A 25128-nucleotide genomic window follows, 5' to 3' on the forward strand; every position below is an offset into this window, starting at 1 on the left:
AAAACCGCAATGGACTTATTCACAACACTTGTGCTTTTGTTTACAGTCTCATGCATTGGCTTTTCACTAGCAAAATTGTTATTCAGGCGGGGCGCAACATGCTACATGATCGACTACGAATGCTACAAGGGAACCAAGGAAACACAGCTAAGCACCCAAGAGTGCGCCAAGATCGTTTCACGCAACAAGAACCTTCTCATTGAAGATTACAGGTTCCTGGTGCGAACCATGGTTAACTCGGGACTTGGGGAAGAAACATACGGTCCAAGGAACATCATCTTGGGCCAAGATGAAGAACATCCTAAACTTTCGGATGCACTATCACAGATCGAAGCAGTATTCTGCGATACACTTGATAATATATTCTCTCGGTCGAAAATCTCGCCATCTCAAGTTGATATACTTGTGGTGACTGTATCTTTACTCTCAGCTGTTCCTTCTTTAACATCTAGAATCATTAATCATTACAACATGCGGGAGGATATTCAGGCGTTTAATCTAACAGGAATGGGGTGTAGCGCGAGTCTAGTGGCTATCGATTTGGTTCAACACTTGTTCAAGATTCAGAAGAATAGACTAGCCATTGTTGTGAGCACAGAATCAATGGCAGGTAACTAGGGCAGAACTATAGGAGGGTCCAGGGTCTCGTGACGGCCCCTCTAGTCTATGGATGAGCAATTTTTGTCAAGTATCGGTATCATATCAGACCGATACCTATGGAACACCATTTGTATCGGTACTGGTATTTGTTTTTCACGTTTTTGGTTTCAGTATCCTTTGGTTTTGGTATTTCTATTAATGTTGATACTGATCGGTACCAAACAGACATAATCGGTACGGTATTCGGTTTAGTTTTTCACTTGTCAGTTCTGGTATTTTGGTGCATTACCGGTTTAGTACCGGTGTTGTATCGAACTCATTAAGCTATGATCGTCCTAACTTTTAAATAGAAGCATTGATATCTTGCATGGACGGCCCTACTATATAGGGTGTGGGGTCAACCAACCCCATTATTTTGATTTTTGCTCTTAATCTATGTCTACATATATGTACCGCAATTCTTATGTCAATCCCTTAGATTTTTAAAATCCGACACCCGATTTTTTAACTTAAAAAATACTCCGTATCAATTTTATACATGTTTTTGGAAAACAAAGTAAAAATGAGTTTCGAAATCAATAAAGTATTTATGTTAGCAAATTTATTGCGCGAAAATGATAAATAAAACGTTATGGCGCCAAAGAATCTAACCTGTTGCGCTAGATTAAAATCTGTTTGCCAAAGACTCTTGTCACCCTGTGATTGATTAGAAATTTTAAACTACTAAATGCTATTTTGTTAATTTTCTTAGTAAAAATGAATGTTTTCATTATTTTTCCATATAAATCTCTTTGTTTGACCCTCTAGTTATTAAAATCTGGTTTGCCAATGCAGGTGACTGGTATTGTGGGAGGGAAAGGTCTATGATGTTGTCTAACTGCATTTTTCGTATAGGAGGCTGCTCAATACTTTTAACCAACGATAACGCTCGCAAGAATCAAGCTATGTTAAAGCTTAAGTGTTTGGTCCGAACCCATCTTGGTTCCGATGATGAGGCCTACAACTGCTGCATGCAGCTAGAAGATGATGCAGGATATGAAGGATTTCATCTTAGCAAATTGCTCCCGAAAGTTGCAGCTCGAGCTTTAACTAAGAACTTACAAGTGCTTCTACCGAAAGTGCTTCCATTTTGGGAGATAATTCGTTACGCAATGCAAAAAAGTCGTTCAAAAATTAACCTCAAAACTGGAATAGAACACGTGTGCGTACACCCGGGTGGAAGAGCTGTGATAGATAAAGTGGGTGCGAGTTTGGGGCTGAATGAATATGATCTTGAACCTGCTCGAATGGCATTGCATCGTTTTGGCAACACGTCGTCTGGAGGGTTGTGGTATGTTTTAGGGTACATGGAGGCAAAGAAGAGACTGAAGAAAGGTGATAGAATATTGATGATCAGTTTGGGTGCGGGTTTCAAAAGCAACAATTGTGTTTGGGAGGTCACCAGGGACATGGATCGAGCAAATGCCTGGAAAGATATAATTGAAAGTTATCCTCCGGAAACAACGATCAACCCATTCTTGGAGAAGTTTGGATGGATCAATGATGAGGCTATGGATTTTGTTAGACCTGAGGATGTAATCCATATGATGGGCATGGTCTAGACAGTTAGTTTTCAAACAATCAATATCGGACTAATGTGTAAAAGTATTATTATCAGTTTGTTTAAATAAATCCGTATTAATACATACAAATTTAAAAATCTATAAACTGTAAGATTTTACTAGAAGAGAGTCCTTATAGAAATTCTCGCCGACCAAGATAGAATACTTGTGAAACTTGATACAATGGGAAAAGTATACCCTTCTTTATTACCTAGCAGTAAAATTCAAAAGCTTCTGAAAATGAGTTTGGACCTAATGAAAAACATTGGTCCAAGCCGCGTGGACCGAACCACCACATTTATTTCCTCTTGACACTGCCCCTCAAGCAGTGGTCGGTCAGTTTTGTGGTATATAACACATAAAATTACACTTCACCAAGAAAGTTGAAGGGTATCTCGGACACCCCCTAGACCCGACACAAATACGACACTGCCCTCAAAGATGGATCTACAAAATGTCAAGTTAAGTATGTCAATTCTATTTATGCCACTAAACCCGTTCAAGGGTGGAGCTTTATAGCAACAGGAAGGGACTGGTTGAACATGATGAAAGTATTATTTTTCTGAAATTCCTAACATTAGTATAGGTTTGGTACTTTGGTATGTTGAGTTTGAAGTTCTTTGCTTATTAGGCTTAATTACGGGTTAACATCGTAATTATGACTGGGATGCCATTTTCTATTAGAGATGAAAGGCCTGTTTTCGTTTCTCGGACCCCAAGTTACTTGGCCTAGTTATATCTCTGTATATACACATGTCATGCCACCTATCGTTATCTTTTTAATGTACTTAATAAATACCTTGTTGCAACTTAATAAATACCTTGATGCAACAATGGACATAAAATTCACATCAATTCCAAACCACGTATAATAGTTGTGGTCTTACTCTTATCTTGTGTTTTGTGTGTTAATTCGTGTGTTGGTTGATCCGCTTGATTCCTAACATGGTAGATGTGTAACTTCTAAAATGTATTCACAATTAATTCCATGCTCTTAGAATCAAATAGTACTTATGCATAGAGGTGCACAAACCGGTTTTTTTTAAAAAACCGGTTCGGTTATTAACCGGACCGGTTTTTTTGGCCCGGAAAAGAACCGGTTCGGTTAATAACCGGACCGGTTAATAACCGGACCGGTTAATAACCGGTTTTTTTCTGTCACAACCCTAACCGCTCTAACCGGTTAGGACCGGTTTAGAAACCGGTTAGAACCGGTTAATAAACCGGTTTTTTTATTAACCGGTTTTTTAATAACCGGTTTTTAGGATAACCGTTTTTTTTTTTTTTTTTTTTTAATAACCATTATTTTTTCACAGTATAAACAAACCGGTAACTACAAAGCAAACCGGTAACTACAAGGCAAAACGGACTGACCGAAGCCATTCTTTACTTTCGTTGTTAGGGTTCTTTGCTTGGAAGATGAGTATGAGTGTGTGTTGGTGAATGTGTTTTCAACAAACCAAAGATTAAAAACACATAACTTTCATTTATAGTTTTTACATTAAAAATACAAACATTAAATCGTTATCGCATATTCGTAACTCAAAAATACAAACATTAAAGAATGCTTAGACACGATTACATGAACAACTTGCTGTTTCTTACTCATGATTTGCCTCCATGTTTGCTGTTTCTTTAACTAATTTTCTTCGCTACCCGATCCCGAGCTATTTCTTAGGTAATCGTCGTACGCGGCTTCTTCATCGGTCATTGGTTGAGTGTGTCCTTCATTGACCTCATCTTCATACAAGCCCGCTTCATACTCCATTTCCCCCTCGAGTGAGCGTTGATGTTGTGCCCTATCTAAAGAGTCCAAGTAATCCTTGTAGCAAATCGACATCTCTATAGCTGGTGCAGTGAGTCGAGTCCTCCTAATCGATATAACCCTGCCAGAAACAGAAAAAGCAGACTCCGAAGCTACCGTGGAAGCTTGGACCGTTAGTAAATCTTTGGCCATGGCGGCGAGGATCGGAAACTCATCCTCCTTACCTCTCCACCAAGCCAGCAAATCAAGACTTCTAAATTCATCCGGAGTCATGTGTTTCACAAAGTTGGTACCACCATACCTTCCAAGTTCACTGCTTGGGGTGTTTACCTTTTGACGTTTACCGGCGTCTTCCCAAATCATGTAGTACATCCCCATTTCAAGGTCGGTTTGGGATTGGGATTGGGCAACAGCTCTTAACGAGTCATGAATTTGGGAAGACGACCCGTATTTTGTAAGGTAGACATCATACATGTTTGACAAGGTGGTGTTGAAAGCATTCTTTAAAGTTTGGCTATAATAAGGGTTTTGATCGTCGTTTAACTCTAGCTCATCACAAATTTTTTCTATTAAAGCTTCAACACCACCAACATTGATGCAAGGGTTTAACGCAGCAGCACATGTCAAAACAGCGGGTAGTTCTTGAAAATATTTTCTAAATTTTTCTTTCATTTTTACACCCATATCAAAATAAGGTGCACCCCTACAATGAAGTTCACTCAACTTTGTGCACATGACAGCAATTTTTGGTAAAGCAATGGGGCTTGTTGGATAGTAAACCCCGGATAAACTAGTTGTGCAAGATTTAAAAATTTGAAGGACCTCCGTAACGATTTCAATCAATAACTAGTTTCTAGGATCGTACGGTGCACATTTACCCCTACTTGACAAAATTTGATGAAACGCAATTAATGATTCTTTTTGTTGGATGGCTTTCTCAAACATATTACAAGTCGAGTTCCATCTTGTTGGACAATCCCAATTTGGCCCCAACCATTGACAATTAGCTTCTATACAAAATTTTTTGTATCTTGAAAATGTTTTATTGTTGCTAAAAACATCTCGTAACATTCTTTTAAAATTGTTTCTTTGCGTTTCGATCACGTTTAACCCATCTTGCACGGCCAAGTTGATAATATGTGCAATGCATCGGCTATGAAAAAACGCTCCATCACAAATAGGTTTATACTTTAATTTTAAATGGCCAACCGCGACCGTATTGTTGGACGCGTTATCAAACGAAATTGAAAAGATTTTATGTTCAATCTTGTATTGTCGAATGACTTTATCCAAGATTTGAAAAATATTTCTACCCGTGTGCGGGTAATCAAACAATTGAAACGCAACGGTTCGTTTCATTATTTTCCACGACTCGGGGTCAACCCAATGAGCCGTCACACAAATGTATGAGTCGGGCGAACCATGAGGTACCGACTACACATCCGTTGTTAAGTTTACACCAGTTTGTAAGTTTGAAAAGTATGAAATTAGTTCGGATTTAGCGTTTTTCCATGCTTTAAGACAATCTCTTCTAAGGGTCGAACGACTTACGTGTTGGTAGCGTGGTTGAACATAGTTTTGCATCATCTCCGTGAATTGAGGGTTGTCGAAGTGGTTGAAAGGAAGTGTTTGTTGAATCGCAAAGTTTGAAAACTTTTGACGTACCGCTTCAACGTCGTACGTAAACACCGCTCCTTGATTCGTCATCTCCGGCTGCGAACTACTTCCCGATTCGTCCTTCAAGGCCTTGCAAAAGGGCCTTTGTACATGCGCTTTTAAAGTGGAGTTTGCATCTTTGCCATAAAACTTCAAACAATGTTTGCATCGAGCTTTTTGGCTACCGTTAGACATTTCGCATAGGTCGAAATGTTGCCAAACATCATGGTTTCGTTTCGTGGGGATGACCCGAACGACCGTTTCTCCCGTGTTCGAGGCACCCATGTTGACGGATGAAGCAGCACTGTGGGAGGCCATGATAATCGACTACGAAATAAGAGCGTATGGAGTGGTAATGTGGTATAATTGAGCGTGAGATAACAAAATAATCGCGTATGAAATAAACGTTTAGAGCGTTTGGAGTTGTATAATCGAGTGTGATCTAACCAATACCCAACCTAAACTATATATAGATGTTTGTGGGGGTAAAATGGTAAAAAAAAAACGGTCAAAAAAAAAAAAACGGCCATAAAGCCGTTATACAACGTTCAAAAACCGGTTTTTAACCGGTTAACCGGTTATGGAGAAACCGGTTAACCGGTTTTTCCACAACGGTCAAAAACCGGTTTTTTAATAAACCGGTTAACCGGTTTTTCCATAACCGGTTATTAAAAAAAACCGGTTTTTTCATTAACCGGTTCGTTAACCGGTTTTGGATCTAAAACTTGTAACCGAAATACGAACCGGCGGTTTGTAAACCGGTCAAAACGGTTTTTAAAAAACCGGTTTTCGTAAAAACCGGTTTCCGGTTTAAACCGGTAAACCGGTTCCCCAACCGGTTTTTTTGACCATCTCTACTTATGCATAAAGGCATGTAAAAAAGTTGTGCTCGATGAAATGGCTGCGAGTTTGGCGCAACTAATTATGGGAGGCTAAGTAAATGTTTTTATAAATATTTGCTACGATTAGTGGGCGAATGGCCATCATTTTTAAAATATTTATTAAGACTATTGAGAACAAATCATATCATATTTTTGTTATAAATTTTAAGACTTGTATATCGTAGGACTTACTCTTTAGCTAAAGAGTTCTTTCAGAAGTTCTCGATGATTAAGGGTGAACCAAGGTCAAATAGGAGGTTTGGAAATAGTCAATACCATAGCCCTTTTCACCTTTTTTTCAATTAATTTTCATATATAGTCCTTATCTTTTAAGTTATTTCAATATATGACATTAAACTTATAGGTTTAGTCCAACTAAATTCATTACTACATATAATAAGTATTCTCCATATGGATTGACAAGAGACGATTAGTAAATTTTGAAGTATTAATTAAAGTGTTTATTATGGTTTATATTCAAAAGAATAAATAATAAACATTCGATTTATAATATGTGGAATGGAACAATCGACTTGGACTAAATTCTGATAATGTCAGCGGATAAGGCTTAGCATTTAATATCTAAAAATACATATTATTTTAAAACTAAAAGTTTTCGGGTTGATCCGAAACCTAGAATTCATACCTAAGAACCAACCCGAATTACTTCGGTTCAGGTTCGGGTTAGTATTTTCTTGGGTTCGAGTTTCTCGGGTCAGGTTAATTTGGGTTCAAGTACAGGTTTTCTTGGGTTGAGTTTAATGTTATGGGTAAAAATGGCAGCCCTACTTTCAGCGATTATAAATAAGAATCACTACATTCATTTTATGCAACTTTAAATCTTCTAATATTCTTTTAACTCCGAGTAATCACTATTATTTAAACATGGTTTTAATGTTAGTATGTATTTTTCATTTTCCTGGCAATTACATTAATATGAAATAAACAAATCATTTTGTTATATTTAAATTTTCGGTTTTTATGTTGATTGATTATACAATTTTTAATTGTAAAATATAAAGTAAATTAAATATTTGTCATACACAAAATATTAATGACAAAAAATTTATCATAATCAATCAATTTCAAATTGTAAAGATTCTAAGGATAATTATATCATCAAAGTTCAGACATATGGTTTTTGGGATAATTATGTTTTTTTATAAACATGAGAAGATGTTCTCAAATGACATCATATTAACTGATTAAAAGCTATGATATTTTATGTGTATGAATATCTTTTTTATTAGTATCATGGATATATATTATTATTTATCTAGAGTTGGTATGTACTTAGAGAACCTTTTTTTGTCACACGGACAACTATATATAGTTATATCAAGAGTTATAAGCATACCCATATGTTACTTTATTAATAGTTACAAGTAGACATAGACTAAAAATTTTGATTTTTGATAAACAATGTATACATTCTAATACAATCACAAATGTAGTGTAAAAGAAAGTTTTTACATATTTGTAACATATTTGTGTAATCTTAGTTATGTAATTTCTGAAATTTTAATTTAATTGTAAATGTATTAACAATGATCAATTTGTTGACTGTATTTCACTTAATGACCAAAGTTTAAATTTTTTAACAATTACCCGTGTAATACACGGGCCTTAAACTAGTTTGTAAATATATTATAAAAACATATTTAAGAACCATGTGAACCGATAATGGGGCCTTAAGAAAATAAGAGAAATCTACAATTTGCCTCCCTGGTTTATATCATCGCTGGATGGGTTAACCACTGAAAAAGATTTTGCGAACTTTGGGCCACTGTGAAAATTGGGCGGGTCAGTCTGTGCCCTTCCATCAGTTGACTAAGCGTTGACCTGTTAAAAAATGTTGAAATTACGTTTTTACCCCTAAGCCTTTAATTCATTTTAAAAATAATTATCCAAAACCATGTAAATGCCGGGATTCGAACCCGAGACCTCCGGTTTAACAAACCACCAAAACTACCAGTTGAACTAAGTTAATGTTTGGTATAACTATACAACATAAACTATATATTATCACTTTTATCACGTCATCTTCCCCAATTATAATTAGGGTTCCTAAGTTTACATTTTAGACAATCTTCATCTTCATCCAAACCAACCTATCTTCACCAATTATCTAACCCAAAAATCAAAACATACAGCCACTGCCGCCACATCATATGTTAAAATTAAGGCTAAATCGAACGTCATTTATTATACTAACAATAATATGAAGGTTTAAACTCAATGAATATATTGGATATGTTGCCGGGAAATGAACTGATCGTCGTGGCCGGAATCCATGGCGGCGGTGGTTGCCGTGGCGGCGGCGTGATGGCCGGAAAAACGTGATGGCCGAAATCCATGGAGGCGGCGTGGTGCCGGAGGTTAGTGGTTTTGATCGGAATGATTTATGGGTGCGGTGGTTGAATTATTGAAACGATTGGTGGTGGGATTTGAGAGATTTGAGGATTTAAGTGATGAAATCTAGTGTTTGAGGATCAAGTATGTTTAAGGTTGATGGCGATGAAGGTGAGCTGATGATGATGATGATGATCTACTGTGATGAGCTGCTTCTTTTTATCTATGTTAATATAATAATAATAGTAATATATAATAATAATAATAATATGGGTGAATAGTATTAAGTAAAGATATTATTGGTGATGATGATCTGATGCTTCTCTTATTATTATTATTATTATTATTATTTATTAGAAAAGATTACTAAATTACCTTTAATTTGTTTGTATTATTACTATAATATCAACGGTCAACTGACGACAGGAGTCAGAAAAACCCGCTGGAGAAACATAGTGGCGCAACATTCGTAAAATCTTTTTCAGTGGTTAACCCATCCAGCGACGATATAACCCACGGAGGCAAATTGCAGATTTCTCAAAAAATAATAATAAACCTGCTCAAATAATATAACGCGTTTGTGATTGTGGGGCCGAAATTGAAAACAACCACAGGCTATATTCCTTCTATATACTACCACAGGCATATCAACTTTATATTGTAAAAAAAATCAAATATAAGAGATTTATACTTTACAAGACATTTATAATACATATATAAGTGAATACATAAAACTTTTCATGTATTTAATTTAATAACTATAAAGATGCAATTTAGGACCATACTTTAGGCTCAATTTATTTTAGAACGTTTACGCACGGTCATCTTCGAAAATTGTTAAAAAAATTACGACTTAACTTGTTTTGGTTAAAAAGAAGCGATGATGCCGTCGCAACTAACCAATACTGACTGATTCCCGTCGCAACGCAAGGGTTGATTGCAACTAGTTACTAGAATAAAATGCCAATTTCATTATTTGAGTCGGATTATTGTGGAATTTAAAATTTTTACCTTTTTATATAAATAGAAAGTGAACTTTTATTTATTAAAAAGTCAGTCTAGGTGACTATAAGAAGATAAATGAGATGTAGATGCCATTATGTTTAAAAATAAAGTGATGTGTGGGAAGAGAATAATGTGAGGGCCCAAAGGTCTTTCTCATCTTTGTTCTTTTTATGTTGTTAATATTCTTGTAATTCTAGTGTTTTATATCATTGGTCATTTAGGAAAGACATTAACAAATCATTCTAGAAAAGACCAGATGTAAAATTGTTAGTTAAAGGGAAAATATCTTAATCTTAAGAAATTAATATATTATAAGACGTAGCCCTCAAGCTGTTTTTCAATGACAAACTAAAATAGAAGAATCGAGACGGTGAACATTGATGCTTCTAATGTTATCAAATTATATTACTGTCCAATATAATAATATCTTAACGTATAATGGGTATGTGTATTTATTTTTTCACGAAAACGATCAATGAAATCACATTCAAACATCTTGGAATCGTCAATACATATCCAATTAATCATTGGTTCACCGAGAAAAACAGTTTTGGATGGTTAATCGATCAATTTTTCACTTTTTAACGAAAACCGTTTTTTGAGCGTTTTAGGTTTTTGGCTGAGCGTTTAGGGTTTGGTTGAGCGTGTTTTGAGCGTTTAGTACCTTTGAGCATCTTGCGTACCTATCATACGTTAAGGCATTAGCGTACAGTATCTCTACCCATTAAACTACTATATGACTTTTGGCGTCGAGTTTTGGCATAGAGCACACACATTTAAACTAATATGATTTTTGGCATGGATGAATCCAAAGGGCTTCAACGAAGCATTATGATGGTTCTCTACCTGTAAAATGAAAGTCCTTGGTCTATTTCTAGTACATGTTTCACAATGTAAAATTGCATACGCGTTCTTGATGTTTTTTCTAGACAATTCGATTAACATTTCAAGAGTACCATCAAAATCTTTTAAGCTGAAAGTGAGTTACACCATTAAGAGAGATGGCCCGGACGTTAAATACTTCGAAACCTATACTATCAAAAGGTAAGGTCGGACACGACATAATGAAGTTTGTGATTACACATATGTTTCATGTTTATCTATTAACTTGAACATTTTCTAGGTTGATTAAAATTGTGCATCATCAAAATCTTGAACAATGCAAACCAATTAATGAAGATTTATTCAAGATGGTGTGGTTGTATGTAGCTATTTATGAGTTTTTCCTATTTTCTTTCTTTTTTTTTTTTGAAATTGCAAATTTCAATAAAAAAAACTTGCAAGAAACTAGAAAACCAAACACACAAACGCATAAAATACAACTGAAAATTAAACTAATCTTTTCACAATTTTTAGTCCAACAAAAACCCAACTATTTGATATCATCAACAATCTTTAAAAGGGAAGCCGACTTATAAGAGAAAATGACCTCATTTCTAGTCTTCTAAATGTACCAGCACGCTGTAAAAAATCCCCTTTAAGACCTTGTTTTTGTGAAGCCCCAAATTACTAGTATCATGAACTTGAAGAAGGTCATGTATCGTAAAAGCATAGATGAAAGGAATATAACACAAATTACTGACATATCGTCATATAAATGTGGCAAAGTAACAAGATGTGAGAAGATGATCACTAGATTTTTATTGTTTTCACATAATCTACAAATCATCGGAGTCACGTCAATGTTTCTTTAAGATAAAGTAACAAGGTTCGAGAGTCTTTATGTCTTCCAAGCATGAATGTTTACTTTTTGTGTAAAACAACGATTCAACTTAAAAAAACGAAACAAATGAGTTGAAGCTATTGAACAAGATCTTCTACATAGAACCCACCATAAAAACTCTGCATGGATTGTTCGGTCATATCCAACGATTTAGAAAAAGAAAGTTATCGCACCAAAAATAAGTAGTCCGAAAATTCTCTAGATTTATATGTATAGTTGATCAAACATCGATTTATTGTATTTCTAACTTTGTAATATTCCTAACGAAATTCTAGTAGTATTTATACAAAGTAACCTGGTGAAAGGTTACTAAGCAATGACATTTACTGAAATAAAAGTCAATATAAATCACATGTTAAATATTTTTGTTCTTTATCCATTCCTCATCTTCATTCCTTTGATTTAAAGTTAAAACAAAAGAAAGAAAAACACCGTTTTCTAAATTCAGTTTTTATTTTTTAAAACCTCTTACATTCCATTTCCCACATCTAACCAATTAAAAATGTATACAGGATTTTACATAGATAGATTTTCAAGTAATTAAAAAATGGGATTAGCAAGAGAAGCATTACCTTAAGAAAACAATGTTGAGACAGGTACGAAAAGCCTAATTCAATGATGGAAACCGTTAGAAGGATTGTCGCATAAGTATGGAAAAGACTCTTATAATTGGGAAGGTTATGTAGATCTTTGAAAATTCCATCCTAGTATCCGTTAAAGGAGCGGAGTAATTCGGTAGGCCATTTGATTAGACTCAAACATCTGCCAAACAAAAATTCCGTTAAAGGAGCGGAAAAATCTATGATGGTGTTTGTTTTTCTAAAAAAGGTATGCGAAGGCTCTTTTGTCTGCGCCGCGCAGACAATGTTATCTGCATAGTGTTTGTTTTTTTTTTTGAAAATGTTTCATTAAAAAACGTATGCGCGAACTCTTCTTGGTGCAGACTTGACCCATCCACTTTTAAGGTTTGTAAAGGGTTAAACACCACCGCCTACCAACACCCAATGTCCACCACTGTCACCTACCACCACCAAAGCTCACCAGCCACCATCCACCACCACCCACTACCACTATCTAGCACCCCCACCACCCGCTACCATCAATTCATTTTAGCAGTCCACATACGTTAAAAAATAAACAGGCTTCTTCCTGCAAAATGTAAAGGTTTAGTTCACCTCATTTTCTACAAAATGTATGCAAATATGGTACGTAAACTGCAGACATTTTACATTTGAAAAACAAAGAACACGTAACCCACTTAGTAGAAATGATGAAGCATAAACATACTAATAATAATAATAATAATAATAATAATAAAAAATAAAGAGTGGGGGGGATAATTGTAAGATGAATAGAAGTTGAAGGAGTAAGAAGGTATTGATTTTAGTCAAGTGGGAGTGGACTTGGGAAATTTCTTGCCACCTTCCTTTAATTGTCTTCTTCTGCAACATTCATTCATTCATTCCTGTCACACAACACAACACAACACAACACAGATTCCATCCATACTTTATTTACCCATAACACAACACAACTCAGATTCCATCCATACTTTATTTACCCATTAGTTTACCAATCCAATCACTTCCTTCAGCACCTTTTCTTCCATGGACTCATCACCCATCCATGAAGGTTAATTTACATACATACATCTTATTTAATTTATTCATTTTTAAGTTGTAATAATCTCACATAGCTTATCTCCAGATTCCCAATTTTCCCCCTTTTTTTAGGTATAATAAATCAATCAATTTGAAGATTATGTACTAGCAGCAGATTATTATTATTATTAGGGTTTTTATGTTTATATGTTGTTATCTACAGTACCCAAAAGTACCAAGTGAAACTATATACTGGACACGGTACGGATTTTGTCGGTTTAGTACGGATCTGTCACTAAAAAGATACCAATAGGATGAAAAATCATCCACTACCGGTACCGGTACTGATTGTGTTTGGTAAAAAATGTTCATCCCTAAATATTTGCAAAATCAATTGTAGCAGTTAGTAAGTGATAATGGGTAAGTTTCATGATGATCAGATATATTGCTTGCAAATTTCCTGACTAAATTGATTTTGATTTTGCTGATAGGAAAACCTTAGTTGTTAAATTGTTAAAATTTCGGCAATTTTTTTTCTTTTATTGTGCTATCTCTAAATAAGTGTTATAACTTATAAAACTCGTTAACTCGCCAGCCGGGCACCGACTAGCGATTAATAGGGATTAATCGGGATTGAGTGGATTGGAATTATATATGTAATTTTTCAAAATTGTACACACACAATTTTTTTCAAATTTTTATTTATAATTTTTCAAAGTTATTATTCGGATTGGAATCATTGGATTAATAAGTACAGTTTTTCAAATACTTAAAAGATTTTTACTGAAATTTGACCAACTTTCACCAGTTTTGACCGATTTTGAATGATTTGGACCGGCTTTGAACGTCTACCGATATGTTGGTCCGATTAGGTGAAACTGAATATGTAGCATACCGATTAGCGATTAATTGGTGACTAATCGCGATTTTTACAACACTGCTCTGAATGATTATTCTTTAACAGGAGACGTACCTATGCCTTTAATAAAGCACAATCAAAACCCTAGCTCTCATGGCGAGCCATCACCATCGCCTTCTCCGTCCTCTGCAACGCCTCCGGCTTTAGTACTTTCAAATTCCGGGAAGCGGATGGATCAGGCTGGGAAGAAAAAGTATGTCAAGCAAGTAACAGGTAGACATAATGATACCGAGCTCCATCTAGCAGCCCAACGTGGTGATTTGGCGGCTGTGAAGCAAATCCTTGATGACATTGATTCACAAATGGTGGGAACTTTAAGTGGGGCTGATTTTGATGCGGAAGTTGCAGAGATCCGTGCGTCTGTGGTTAATGAAGTGAATGAGTTAGGTGAAACCGCGCTATACACTGCTGCTGATAAAGGGCATCTTGAGGTCGTAAAGGAGTTGCTGAAATACGCGGATAAAGAAACAATCACAAGAAAAAGCCGTTCAGAGTTTGACACGTTACATATTGCTGCTAGCCAAGGACATGATGGTAAGGTTATTCAACTTCATTTCATTATCAGTTTTGGTAGTTCATAGAGTTTGTAAATGTTATTACGTGTTAAAGTGAATCCTTCACAATTGCAGCTGTTGTTCAACTGCTACTTGACCATGATCCATCACTCTGCCAAACAAAATCACAAAGAAACGCAACGCCTCTCATAACAGCAGCTACGAAAGGGCACACTTCAGTTGTTAAAGAGTTGTTATCAACAGACAGTAGTTTGTTGGATATTACAAAATCCAATGGGAAAAACGCATTGCATTTTGCAGCGCGGTCCGGACATGTTGAGATCGTGAAAGCTTTACTTGAAAAAGATCCAATGTTGGCTAGAAAGACTGACAAAAAAGGTCAAACCGCGTTACATATGGCTGTAAAAGGTGTTAGCAGTGAAGTTGTGAAATTGCTACTTGAAGCTGATGCTGCTATCGTTATGCTGCCCGATAAGTCGGGTTTCACTGCATTGCATGTTGCTACAAGGAAAAAACGAGCCGAGGTAAGTGTTTATGTGTACTGTGTAGGCCCGTAAATGTAGGCCGTAAACGAACTAACCGTGGGGTGGAAGTTTGTTATGAACGTTATTTAATAAGTGCACGAACATGAACAAAAGATTTTTGTTGATGTAGTTAAACGAACAAACATGAACACATGTCTTGTTCGTTCATTTATGTTCATGAACATCCATTTAATTAAATTTGTTTATGCTCATTTATGTCCATTAGTTTTTGTTTGTTTAAGTTTGTTCGTTTATGTTTTTTAGTATACTCATTTAAAATTTTTAGTCCCGTTGCAACTTAGTCTAATTTTTATAACCTTTTAGCCCCAAATTTTAGTTCTTCACATTACTTTTATCTGGTATTAGCTCAGTTATGTTCGTTAATCTATGTTCAGTTATGTTCGTTTGTTTACGTTCGTGAACTGTTTGTTTATACTGTTAACGAACGAACATAAACGAACACGAACATGTTCATTTTTTTAACAAACGAACACAAAAACCCTGTTCGTTTAATTGTTCGTGTTCGATCGTTTTTCTGTTAAAGTTAAATGAATGAACACAATCATGCTTTGTTTGTGTTTGCTCGATTCGTTTACAAGCTTACTTATGTGCATTGTTGCTTACTTATGTGCATTGTTTTTTAATTGTTTTTGCAGATAGTAAATGCGTTGCTTAGCCTCCCCGATACGAGTGCTAACGTGAATGCTTTGACCCGAGATCACAAAACAGCTCTCGACATAGCCGAAGGGCTTCCATTATCTGAAGATTCTTCAGACATAATCGAGTGCCTTACTCGTTGTGGTGCGGTTCGTGCAAACGAGTTGAACCAGCCAAGAGACGAGTTAAGAAACACAGTGACTCAGATTAAAAACGATGTCCACGACCAACTGGTGCAAACTAGAAAAACGAGAAAAAACGTGGATGGAATTGCTAAAGAGCTCAGAAAGCTCCATCGTGAGGGGATCAACAACGCCACAAATTCAGTTACTGTTGTGGCAGTACTGTTTGCAACAGTTGCATTTGCTGCCATCTTCACCGTCCCTGGTGGTGATAATAACGATGGTATGGCGGTGGTGGTTGACCACGCTTCGTTTAAAGTGTTCTTCATATTCAACGCGGTTGCACTTTTCACGTCCTTAGCGGTTGTGGTGGTTCAGATAACCCTGGTTAGAGGTGAGACTAAAGCCGAAAGACGGGTGGTTGAGGTGATTAATAAGTTAATGTGGTTAGCTTCTGTGTGCACATCTGTCGCATTTATGGCTTCGTCTTATATAGTAGTTGGTAGAAAGTATAAATGGGCTGCCGTTTTAGTGACAGTTGTGGGGGGTATTATTATGGCGGCTGTTCTTGGAACCATGACTTATTACGTGTGTAAGTCGAAGAAAACTCGATCAAAGAGAAAGAGGGTGAAGAAGATTGCGCAAAGTGGTTCGAACTCGTGGCATCATAATTCTGAGTTGTCTAACTCGGAAGTTGAACCAATTTATGCCATATGATGATGTATATTATAGTCATTTTGTATAATGTTTATAGGTAGGTTTATAGTAGTCAACAATCGGCCAGGTATTATGAGGTCAGAGTACACTGTCGTTTGGTTTGGTCAATCGCCATGGAGAACTAGTTGACCCGCGAATGATTTCAAAGAGTTGGGATGGTTTTGTATTCTGATATGGGTTCACTCATAAATTTAGATCTTTAATATATGATCGGTTTTCTTTTAAGCAGTTTGCTTATTCATGTTTTGATCGTTTGCATGTATTCGAATTGGCAAGGTAAGCAGTCTCGCTTTAATTAGTCAACTGTCCAATCCGTTTCTTAAAACATTGTCAAAGACTGTAAAAAGTATGATGCTGGTAAAAAAGTCCAGGATTCGTCATTGAACGCTGTTCGCTCCCGCAGCTCATCAGTTTAACCGGTCCACGTGGATGGTTTTTCGCGTGGTTTATTAACCTTTTGGGTATCCAACGAGATAAGTTTTACATCAGTCGACTTGTATTCTTCTTCCGATAAAAAACCTTAAAACATCGGTTTGAAACTTGGAAAAAACTTAATGACGTTAAGTGTTTTTTAGCGGATGTCCATTAATGAGACAAAAACAGTTGGAAGATTGGACTGGTTGTAGTGATTTTTAAAGGTGAGATTATTATCGAGCAATACACAAAAGTTTTAGATTATTTATTTTCAATTTCAACAAAAAATATTGAATTTTTTCCTTGGATAAGAACTAATGGCTTCTTATAAATCACCCTAAATTAGCATATCCATGCTTGGATATACATACACACATGCTATTTAAACAAAAAACGAATTACTCTCTTGTTTGTGTAAGGACAAATCACTAAATTCTAACAGAAATAATAATTTGTATAAAAACGTGGTACTTTTTAAAACAGCATGAACTACAAACTCTTCTCCAAACTAAAAATTAATAATAATAGTCTGACTTTGGGATCAATAAAGTTTAAGAAACATATATATTATTGTCCCAATTAAATGTTATCTTGATCCGTACAAGTTTTATTAATTAACCATAACAATGATTGATCCGATCACCAAGTAGGAGTTTCTATATTTGGGAGTAGGGTTGTTTCAAGTAGCTTATGACTTACAACTCGTTTGTAATTAGTTCCGTAAAAGTGTACATGTAATTTAGCATGAAATGATTTTAGCTCGAACTACTTGACTCGTGAAGTTGAATCACTCGAATAAAATTCCAAACATAAAATTATTAAAATCCAAAACAAACGAGTAAGGTCATCAAGTCACGAGCTGACTCTAGTTGAATATGAGCTCAACTTGTTATGAACTCTCGCCCGACTTGGCCCACTCGTTAATCAAGTTCAAAATCTGTTTTTATCTAGCCTCTAATTATTTTCGTTTTTAAAAACAGAAAATATACTATGTACATATATATTTTAAGAATACATGTGAAAAGTTGAACCTTAGTTTATAGCATTAAGCAAAACAAGTGTTGGTGGATGACATCTTAACTTAATTTAAGATTTTGGGCCACGTATTGATTAAACTATTAACATTAAAGCATAATTATAAGGGTTTTTGTCTTCCATATTTTTCTGCTTTAAAGTGAATGTTTCTTTTATATTTCTATATTATTTGTTAATCTTATCAGGTGTCTTTCAAATGTTATCAAAAGGCGTACATGCATATATTATGTATATGTTTTATCATGATTAATTTAAAACAAACTAGAAGTACAGAACTTAAACCTTAATATCTGCATGATTTTCGATAAAACTAGATAACTATTTTCGATAAAACTAGATAACTAAATAAGTATATATGATACAAGCTTATCTGTTAGTTAACATTGGCAGGCCATAATCAAGGGAGTTAAAGCCTAGAGGGTTCATTGAGGCCGGGTTTTTATTAATGAAAAATGCGAGTTGCTAGTTTTAGTCAATAGTAACGATCGACCCTTCGAGTTGACGCTCTCATCCCGTCACTGAATTCGTAATTTGTAGTGATCTTGCACATTTTTATTTTCAAATAAATAAGTTAATGTAGGTGGTAACTGTAGAAACATGAAATGAATCTGACCTGATCCATGACGATGTTCCCCGGTCTTCGAGATGAACGAACCACGACTCGATCTTCTTCTCCGGTAGCTTAAGATCTGCAATGGTTTTTGGGGGTGTGGAGGTGACTGCTAAGAAATCTCAAGGATCTCTTGTTTACAGACACAAAAATGATTATGGTGGTGACTCTTATTGAGAGCAACCCACCCTTGATAAGGAGGTGGAGACCTCCTTATATAGGGAGCCTCATGGCCACCATCATGATACCCTAATGGGCCTAGCCCAGTTAGGGTTACCTCCACAAAACCCCCTCAGCCCAATAACATTGTATTAGTCCATATAATAAAATAAGCCAAACATAATAAATTTAGGGTCGTAAAACCGGGTTTAGTACCATACCCCTACAAGCCCCCCAAGTCCAGTGTTGCTCCTAGGCGTGCAAGCGTTTAGGTGGAGCGTTGGACTTTATAAGGTGTGTTAGGACATGAGGCGGTTTTTTCCCTTTTCTTCGGCCTTGTCTTTATTGTCTTTGAGTTTTGAGAGGTTTTCTCCATGATGGTGACATGTTATGATCCTTATGATAATGATGGTGTACTGGCATGAATAAGATATAGCACGCATCATAACAATAGTGGCGCGGGGCCTGATAAAAGATAAAGTGCGCGTCTCGATAATAATGTAATGTAACTTGCGCGCGAGGCAGCTTACGAGCTATAAAAATAACAAAGCTTGCGCGCGAGGCGACTTACGAGCTATAAAAATAATGAAGCATGCGCGAGTTGCGGCTTACGAGCTGTAAAATAATGAAGCATGCGCGAGTTGCGGCTTACGAGCTGTAAAATAATAAAGCTTGCGCGCGAGGCGACTTACGAGCTATAAAAATAATTAAGCTTGCGCGCGAGGCGACTTACGAGCTATAAAAATAATTAAGCTTGCGCGCGAGGCGACTTACGAGCTATAATATGATGATAATGACTGGCCCACAAGGGCCTCTTCTGCGCAGGATGACTATCCCGGCTTGTCTCCAAAATAATAATGGGGGCACAAACGGCCAGAATAATAATGATGTCATAGGTGCTTGTGCGACTCGTAGCCGAACTTGAGGAATTTGTAACCAAGCATGTGCTATTGTTAGTGTTCTGGTATTTGGCTACAAGTATTCCACGTCTCTGACACGAGCATCTTTTCTGATTGAGGGAGGTTTCCTTGTTATACTTGTCGGAGCAGAATAAGACCTCCGCTCCAGTTTGTTGATTTAAAAAGTTGCGCTGCGAAGATGTATGCGTTCTTTAGTGATCAGTGTTGGTCTAATCGGAGTGTTGATCTGCAGTGCGCGCATGCATGGAGGTGGTGTGTTATTTATAGTATTAGGGTTTCTAATGATTGGGCACAGACCCAATTAGGGCCTTTTTGGCCTCCTCCTATTGCTTCGCACCACGTGTACTTAGGACACCTGGTGCTTTTTCATTGATTATTCTCTGACCAAGGTATTTCACCTGACCCATGTGTCATCACGTGGTGGCACATGGGCATTGCTGAGTTGTCCACCCTTCATTGGCAGCTGTCAACATCAGCATATTCTTTATTCCTTAAAAGATACATTCTGGAAGGTTGTCTGATGAGCACAATCATGGTTGTCCTTATCCTGATTTGGATCAGACTATTCTCATTTGTTGTGTCGCTTGCGCGCGGCCTGCGCAAGGTCTTTTCTTTATTCTCACGCGCAGATGTGATATGCGTGAGCATGTGACATGCGCCATGCGCAGATGTGATATGTGTGAGCATACGTGATGCTTGAGCATATGATATGCGTGAGCACATGTGATGCGTGAGGATGCTCACGCATATGTGATGCGTGAGCATATGTGATATGCGCGAGCATATGTGATGCGTGAGCATATGTGATATGCGCGAGCATATGTGATGCGTGAGCATTTGTGATATGCGCCACACGCATAGGTTTTGGCTGTGTCTTCATGACATCCTGATTTTAAGCCTCGTCTATATCTTGTGGGTTGACCCACCCCGCTCAATGTTAAGGCGGGTGCATACCCCTTAAAGCCCCCCAGTCTAATGTGTGTCTTGTCTCGCGCGAGCGAGGTAAGATAGATATTAGACTTAATAGTTTGCTTTTTCAATAAGGCTTGTTTTTTCTCTCTTTTCTTGTACGCGCGTTGCGCGAAATTCCATCCCTTTGGTTAAAAACGAATCGTCAATGCACATGGTTGGTTGGTGTTGGATCGCGGTGGTGCGGTGCTCGGCGCCAGCGCGCATGTGTGATGGCGCGCTGCTGCTTTATAGCGGTGGCACTCATGCATGGTGGGATGCACCATGGCGGCCAGATGGTTATCCACGGTGGTGTGTACGCATGGTGTCGCAATGACCTTACGCGGTGGCGAGGTTCACTTGTCGTGGCGCGAATGAATGTTGACGGAATGTTAATCCGCGACTGTGCGCATGTATGGTGGCGGAGTATTGACCCGTGACGGTGCATCGTGATCCGCGGCGACGCGCTGCTGCTTCATGGCGATGTACTGAACCGCGGTGGCGCATGCGTGGTGGCGATGTACTGAACCGCGGTGGCGCATGCGTGGTGGCGATGTATTGAATCGCGGTGGCGCATGCGTGATGGCGGTACATCGAACCATGGTGGCGCATGCGTGATGGCGGTATATCGAACCATGGTGGCGTATGCGTGATGGTGGTATATCGAACCGCGGTGGCGCATGCGTGATGGCGCATGCGTGTGCTTGTTGAATATAAGGTATGCTTACACATTGAAATTTAAACAAGGTTGTAAGGAAATTATTTTTACTTACTCCTTAACAGTTGTCATATTTCAAGTTATTTTGCGATATTTTGAATATGCTGACACGTGCCTTGGCATTTCATTATTCCTCTTTTGCGCGACGTTATCGTGCATTTATTATAGGGAATTATGAATGAGTTTTTTAGCCTTTACGTGTCAGTATGTGTTACTCTGCCTATATCCATTATAATCCCATGCGCGGCCCCGACCTGAAACCTCAACAACTATGCTTTGGCATGTGCTTTGCCTTAGTTGTGCTTAGGTATTTTATGGTCCAGCTGCGCAATACGTGGGATGGATGCTATGAGTAATTTGAGCTAAGGCTCATATTATTGGCTAAGGCCCTGACGTTTTAGAGTTAAAACTTGTCAACGCGTCTGAGCTTGAAGCTCGCGCATGTATGTTTTACTTCGTTTTATTTTTAGTTTGATGTCAATATAATGTTGTCATATTGCTCAAATTAATAAAGGGAAGTGTGAAACATGTATGCAAAAATCAAAATCAGGCTCACACATGCACGTCAGCGGAATCGTGACTCGCGGGCGTGCATGCATGGTGGCGAAGCTTGATCCTTGGCAGTGCGCATGCAAGGCGGCGGAGTGGTGACTCGCGGGCGCGCATGCATGGAGGAGAGTTGCGTGCGCATGCATGGCGGCGAGTTGCGCACAAGCATGGTAGAGGGTTGCGCGCACATGCATGGCGTTGGAGTCTTCTACGTAAAACCAAGAGCATGGAGTCGTCTTTCGAACTCACATGGTGGTTTCCGCGGGCGCGCATGTATGGCTGCGAAGTGAGGATCCGCGGGCGCGCGTGCATGGCGGCGGAATGGTGACCCGCTGGCGAACATGCACGGTGGCAGTCTTTTGCGAAAAACCCACATGGTGGTTTCCGCGGTGGTTTTCGCGGGCGCTCACGCATGTCGGTGGAATGGTGACCCGCTGGCGAGCATGCATGGTGGCAGTCTTCTGCGCAAAACCCACATGGTGGTTTCCGCGGTGGCGGAGTTTTTCCGACTGTTAACTTTAGTTGCTCTAGTGGTGATGGAGGAGCACCGATGTACACAGCCTGTTATTCTTCTGTGCATTCCTTTTTGCTCCCAATTTTTTGCTTTGTGGCCATAGATCTAGAACTTATTCCAGCATTGAACACTGAAAAATCAGATCTGGATCCTGCACCCATTGCGTGTGAACGCAGATCTGCGTCACTCCAGAAACACAGATCTGGAAGCATCTTTTAGATCTATGGATCTTTTTGAGCTTTAATAGAACAAATCTTGAAGCATCTTTCTGTAAACTTCCAGATCTAGATTTTTCTTGGGAGAAAATGGATGAACAGATCTGAATAACGGATGAACAGATCCGAGAACCGAGACGAAAATCGAAGGGTAGCTCGTTGCCGTCTCACGGATGGCGCCAATGTAGAAACATGAAATGAATCTGACCTGATCCATGACGATGTTCCCCGGTCTTCGAGATGAACGAACCACGACTCGATCTTCTTCTCCGGTAGCTTAAGATCTGCAATGGTTTTTGAGGGTGTGGAGGTGACTGCTAAGAAATCTCAAGGATGTCTTGTTTACAGACACAAAAATGGTTATGGTGGTGGCTCTTATTGAGAACAACCCACCCTTGATAAGGAGGTGGAGACCTCCTTATATAGGGAGCCTCATGGCCACCATCATGATACCCTAATGGGCCTAGCCCAGTTAGGGTTACCTCCACAAAACCCCCTCAGCCCAATAACATTGTATTAGTCCATATAATAAAATAAGCCAAACATAATAAATTTAGGGTCGTAAAACCGGGTTTAGTACCATACCCCTACAGTAACCATATCAGCATAAATAGTATTTTGGTCAGAGTCATGATTTCACTTTCCTGGTCTTTGTTGTTTCTTTGCTTTCATAACTTTTATTGACTTGTAAGTAGAAATGCACTTGAATCAAAAGATCCATCTTTGCATCAATGACTTTGATTACTGTCTGTCCCTAATTTTAATATATAAATATGATATGGTTTTATGATAGAGACAATACTACAAAAAGTCGGAAATTAACTAATGCTTAAAGGTACATTAATTCACATAACCATTCATCATTTCGTTTTAAAGATTTAAAGTTATAATCTAAATCACTTTTGGCATTTACACCAACCACCTTTGATAATATTTTTGCTTATTTTGAAGTAATTTAGCCTAGTGCATTAATGGAAAGAAGTTGTTAATCAAAATATAACATAGAATAGCCAATAAGACAATACTAGCTTATCATATTCTCATTGTAATTTGGTTCATAGTCCACATATTGTAAAGTACAAGACACCAAATTTCAAACTAATAACATTAATATTTCTTGCTTTCCATCAACCCCTACAAAGTACTTGTCTTTCTTGATCATCACATACAATTCTTGAAGTTGCTAAAGAACAAAAGCCCATGTCACTTATGGTCTTATTTCTTGAATGTGACCTTTTGCAATGAGCAATTGCACTTTGTATCTGGTTTTCTATCTCCGAACTCGTGTTGATTCTTCTATGCTGAACCTGTAACTCGGTAGATATGTTGGAAGTACTTGCATTCGAAGACGATGAAGGCCCGGCTGGTGAAAATCTCTTTATCATCACACCAGAAAATGATCTTCTGTGACGATGACCACCATTGTTACTATCATGTTTTTCTTTCTTCTTTCCACTAGTTCTTGGAAACTTGCTTCTAGAATCATCTGAACCGCCTGATTTACCGAAGAAAGACTTGAGGTAATCCCTAGAAGCTTTTAGTTTCGACCCGAGAGAAGATTGTTTAGTCAGGCTAAGCTTTTTAGTCCAAGACTTTTTAGGGTTTTCGGTTGTGTTATCAAGAAAGTAATCTTCTGGATAGAGTTCCCTACTAACCTGACACGAACCCGAAGGCGACACATTGCATGACCCGAATGGGGTGTTTGAGATAGGGGTAGCGTACGTGCTCGTGTCTAACGGGGTGCTGAAGAAGTCATCAAAAGTATCCTTGTTTTTATCTTGGAGGATCTTTTCAACCATTTGTAAGCGCGGTGGGAGATGAAGAGGAAGTAGTTTTCCATTGTAAAAAAGCTCATCAGCCGGAGAAGTTGTGGTTAACTCTCTGTCTGATGAGCTGGAAAACATCTGGAACTCGAACTCATTTGAATTTGAGGGACATAAAAGATTTTTGTACGCACTTACTTCCATGTCTATGTATTCTTCATCATCTTGTTCAATATCGTTGTAACAAACGGAACCTAAAACCGAATCAATAGCCATAATTGTGAGAATGTTAGGGTAGGGAATAGTGTGTTTCTAGAGGGCGTGCTTTAATGTAGAAAGGAATTAGAAATGCCAAACTGTACGTGGTAAAGCTCTTATATAGACCTTTGCATACACTTTAATGTATGTGTGATAAATATATTAAAATAATTTGATGATTGTATATAAAATATATTAAAAGATGTTTTCTTGTGATCGAACTTGATGCTTATTTTGGGGGTTTCCTATTTTGAGGTGCACGAGCAACTTATATATTTATTAATTAACTTGAAATGCTAAAATAATCGAACCAAACATGTTAAAATCTTATATGTGCGACATGTGACTGGACAATATTTTAAAGATATATTTGGCTAGAGGCCTAGA

The 25128-nt window shown here is 37.6% G+C and overlaps 1 protein-coding gene and 2 pseudogenes across 1 annotated transcript; 2 read left to right on the forward strand and 1 right to left on the reverse strand.

The window, feature by feature from the left end:
- On the forward strand, positions 1-2201 carry LOC143551684 (3-ketoacyl-CoA synthase 19 pseudogene; annotated as a pseudogene).
- An 11876-nt stretch (positions 2202-14077) lies between these two features.
- Positions 14078-16840, forward strand: LOC143551688 (ankyrin repeat-containing protein ITN1-like). The gene is made up of 3 exons (XM_077042069.1): positions 14078-14637; positions 14733-15142; positions 15799-16840. The coding sequence occupies exons 1-3, from the start codon at positions 14160-14162 to the stop codon at positions 16636-16638; spliced, it is 1728 nt and encodes a 575-aa protein (XP_076898184.1). The 5' UTR covers positions 14078-14159; the 3' UTR covers positions 16639-16840.
- Positions 16841-23602: 6762 nt separating this feature from the next.
- Positions 23603-25128, reverse strand: LOC143551667 (putative membrane-associated kinase regulator 4 pseudogene; annotated as a pseudogene).

This window comes from Bidens hawaiensis, unplaced genomic scaffold, assembly GCF_021521415.1.
Source record: "Bidens hawaiensis isolate Kalapana, Puna unplaced genomic scaffold, B.hawaiensis_p1.1 tig00016560_1, whole genome shotgun sequence".
Taxonomy (NCBI): Eukaryota; Viridiplantae; Streptophyta; class Magnoliopsida; order Asterales; family Asteraceae; genus Bidens; species Bidens hawaiensis.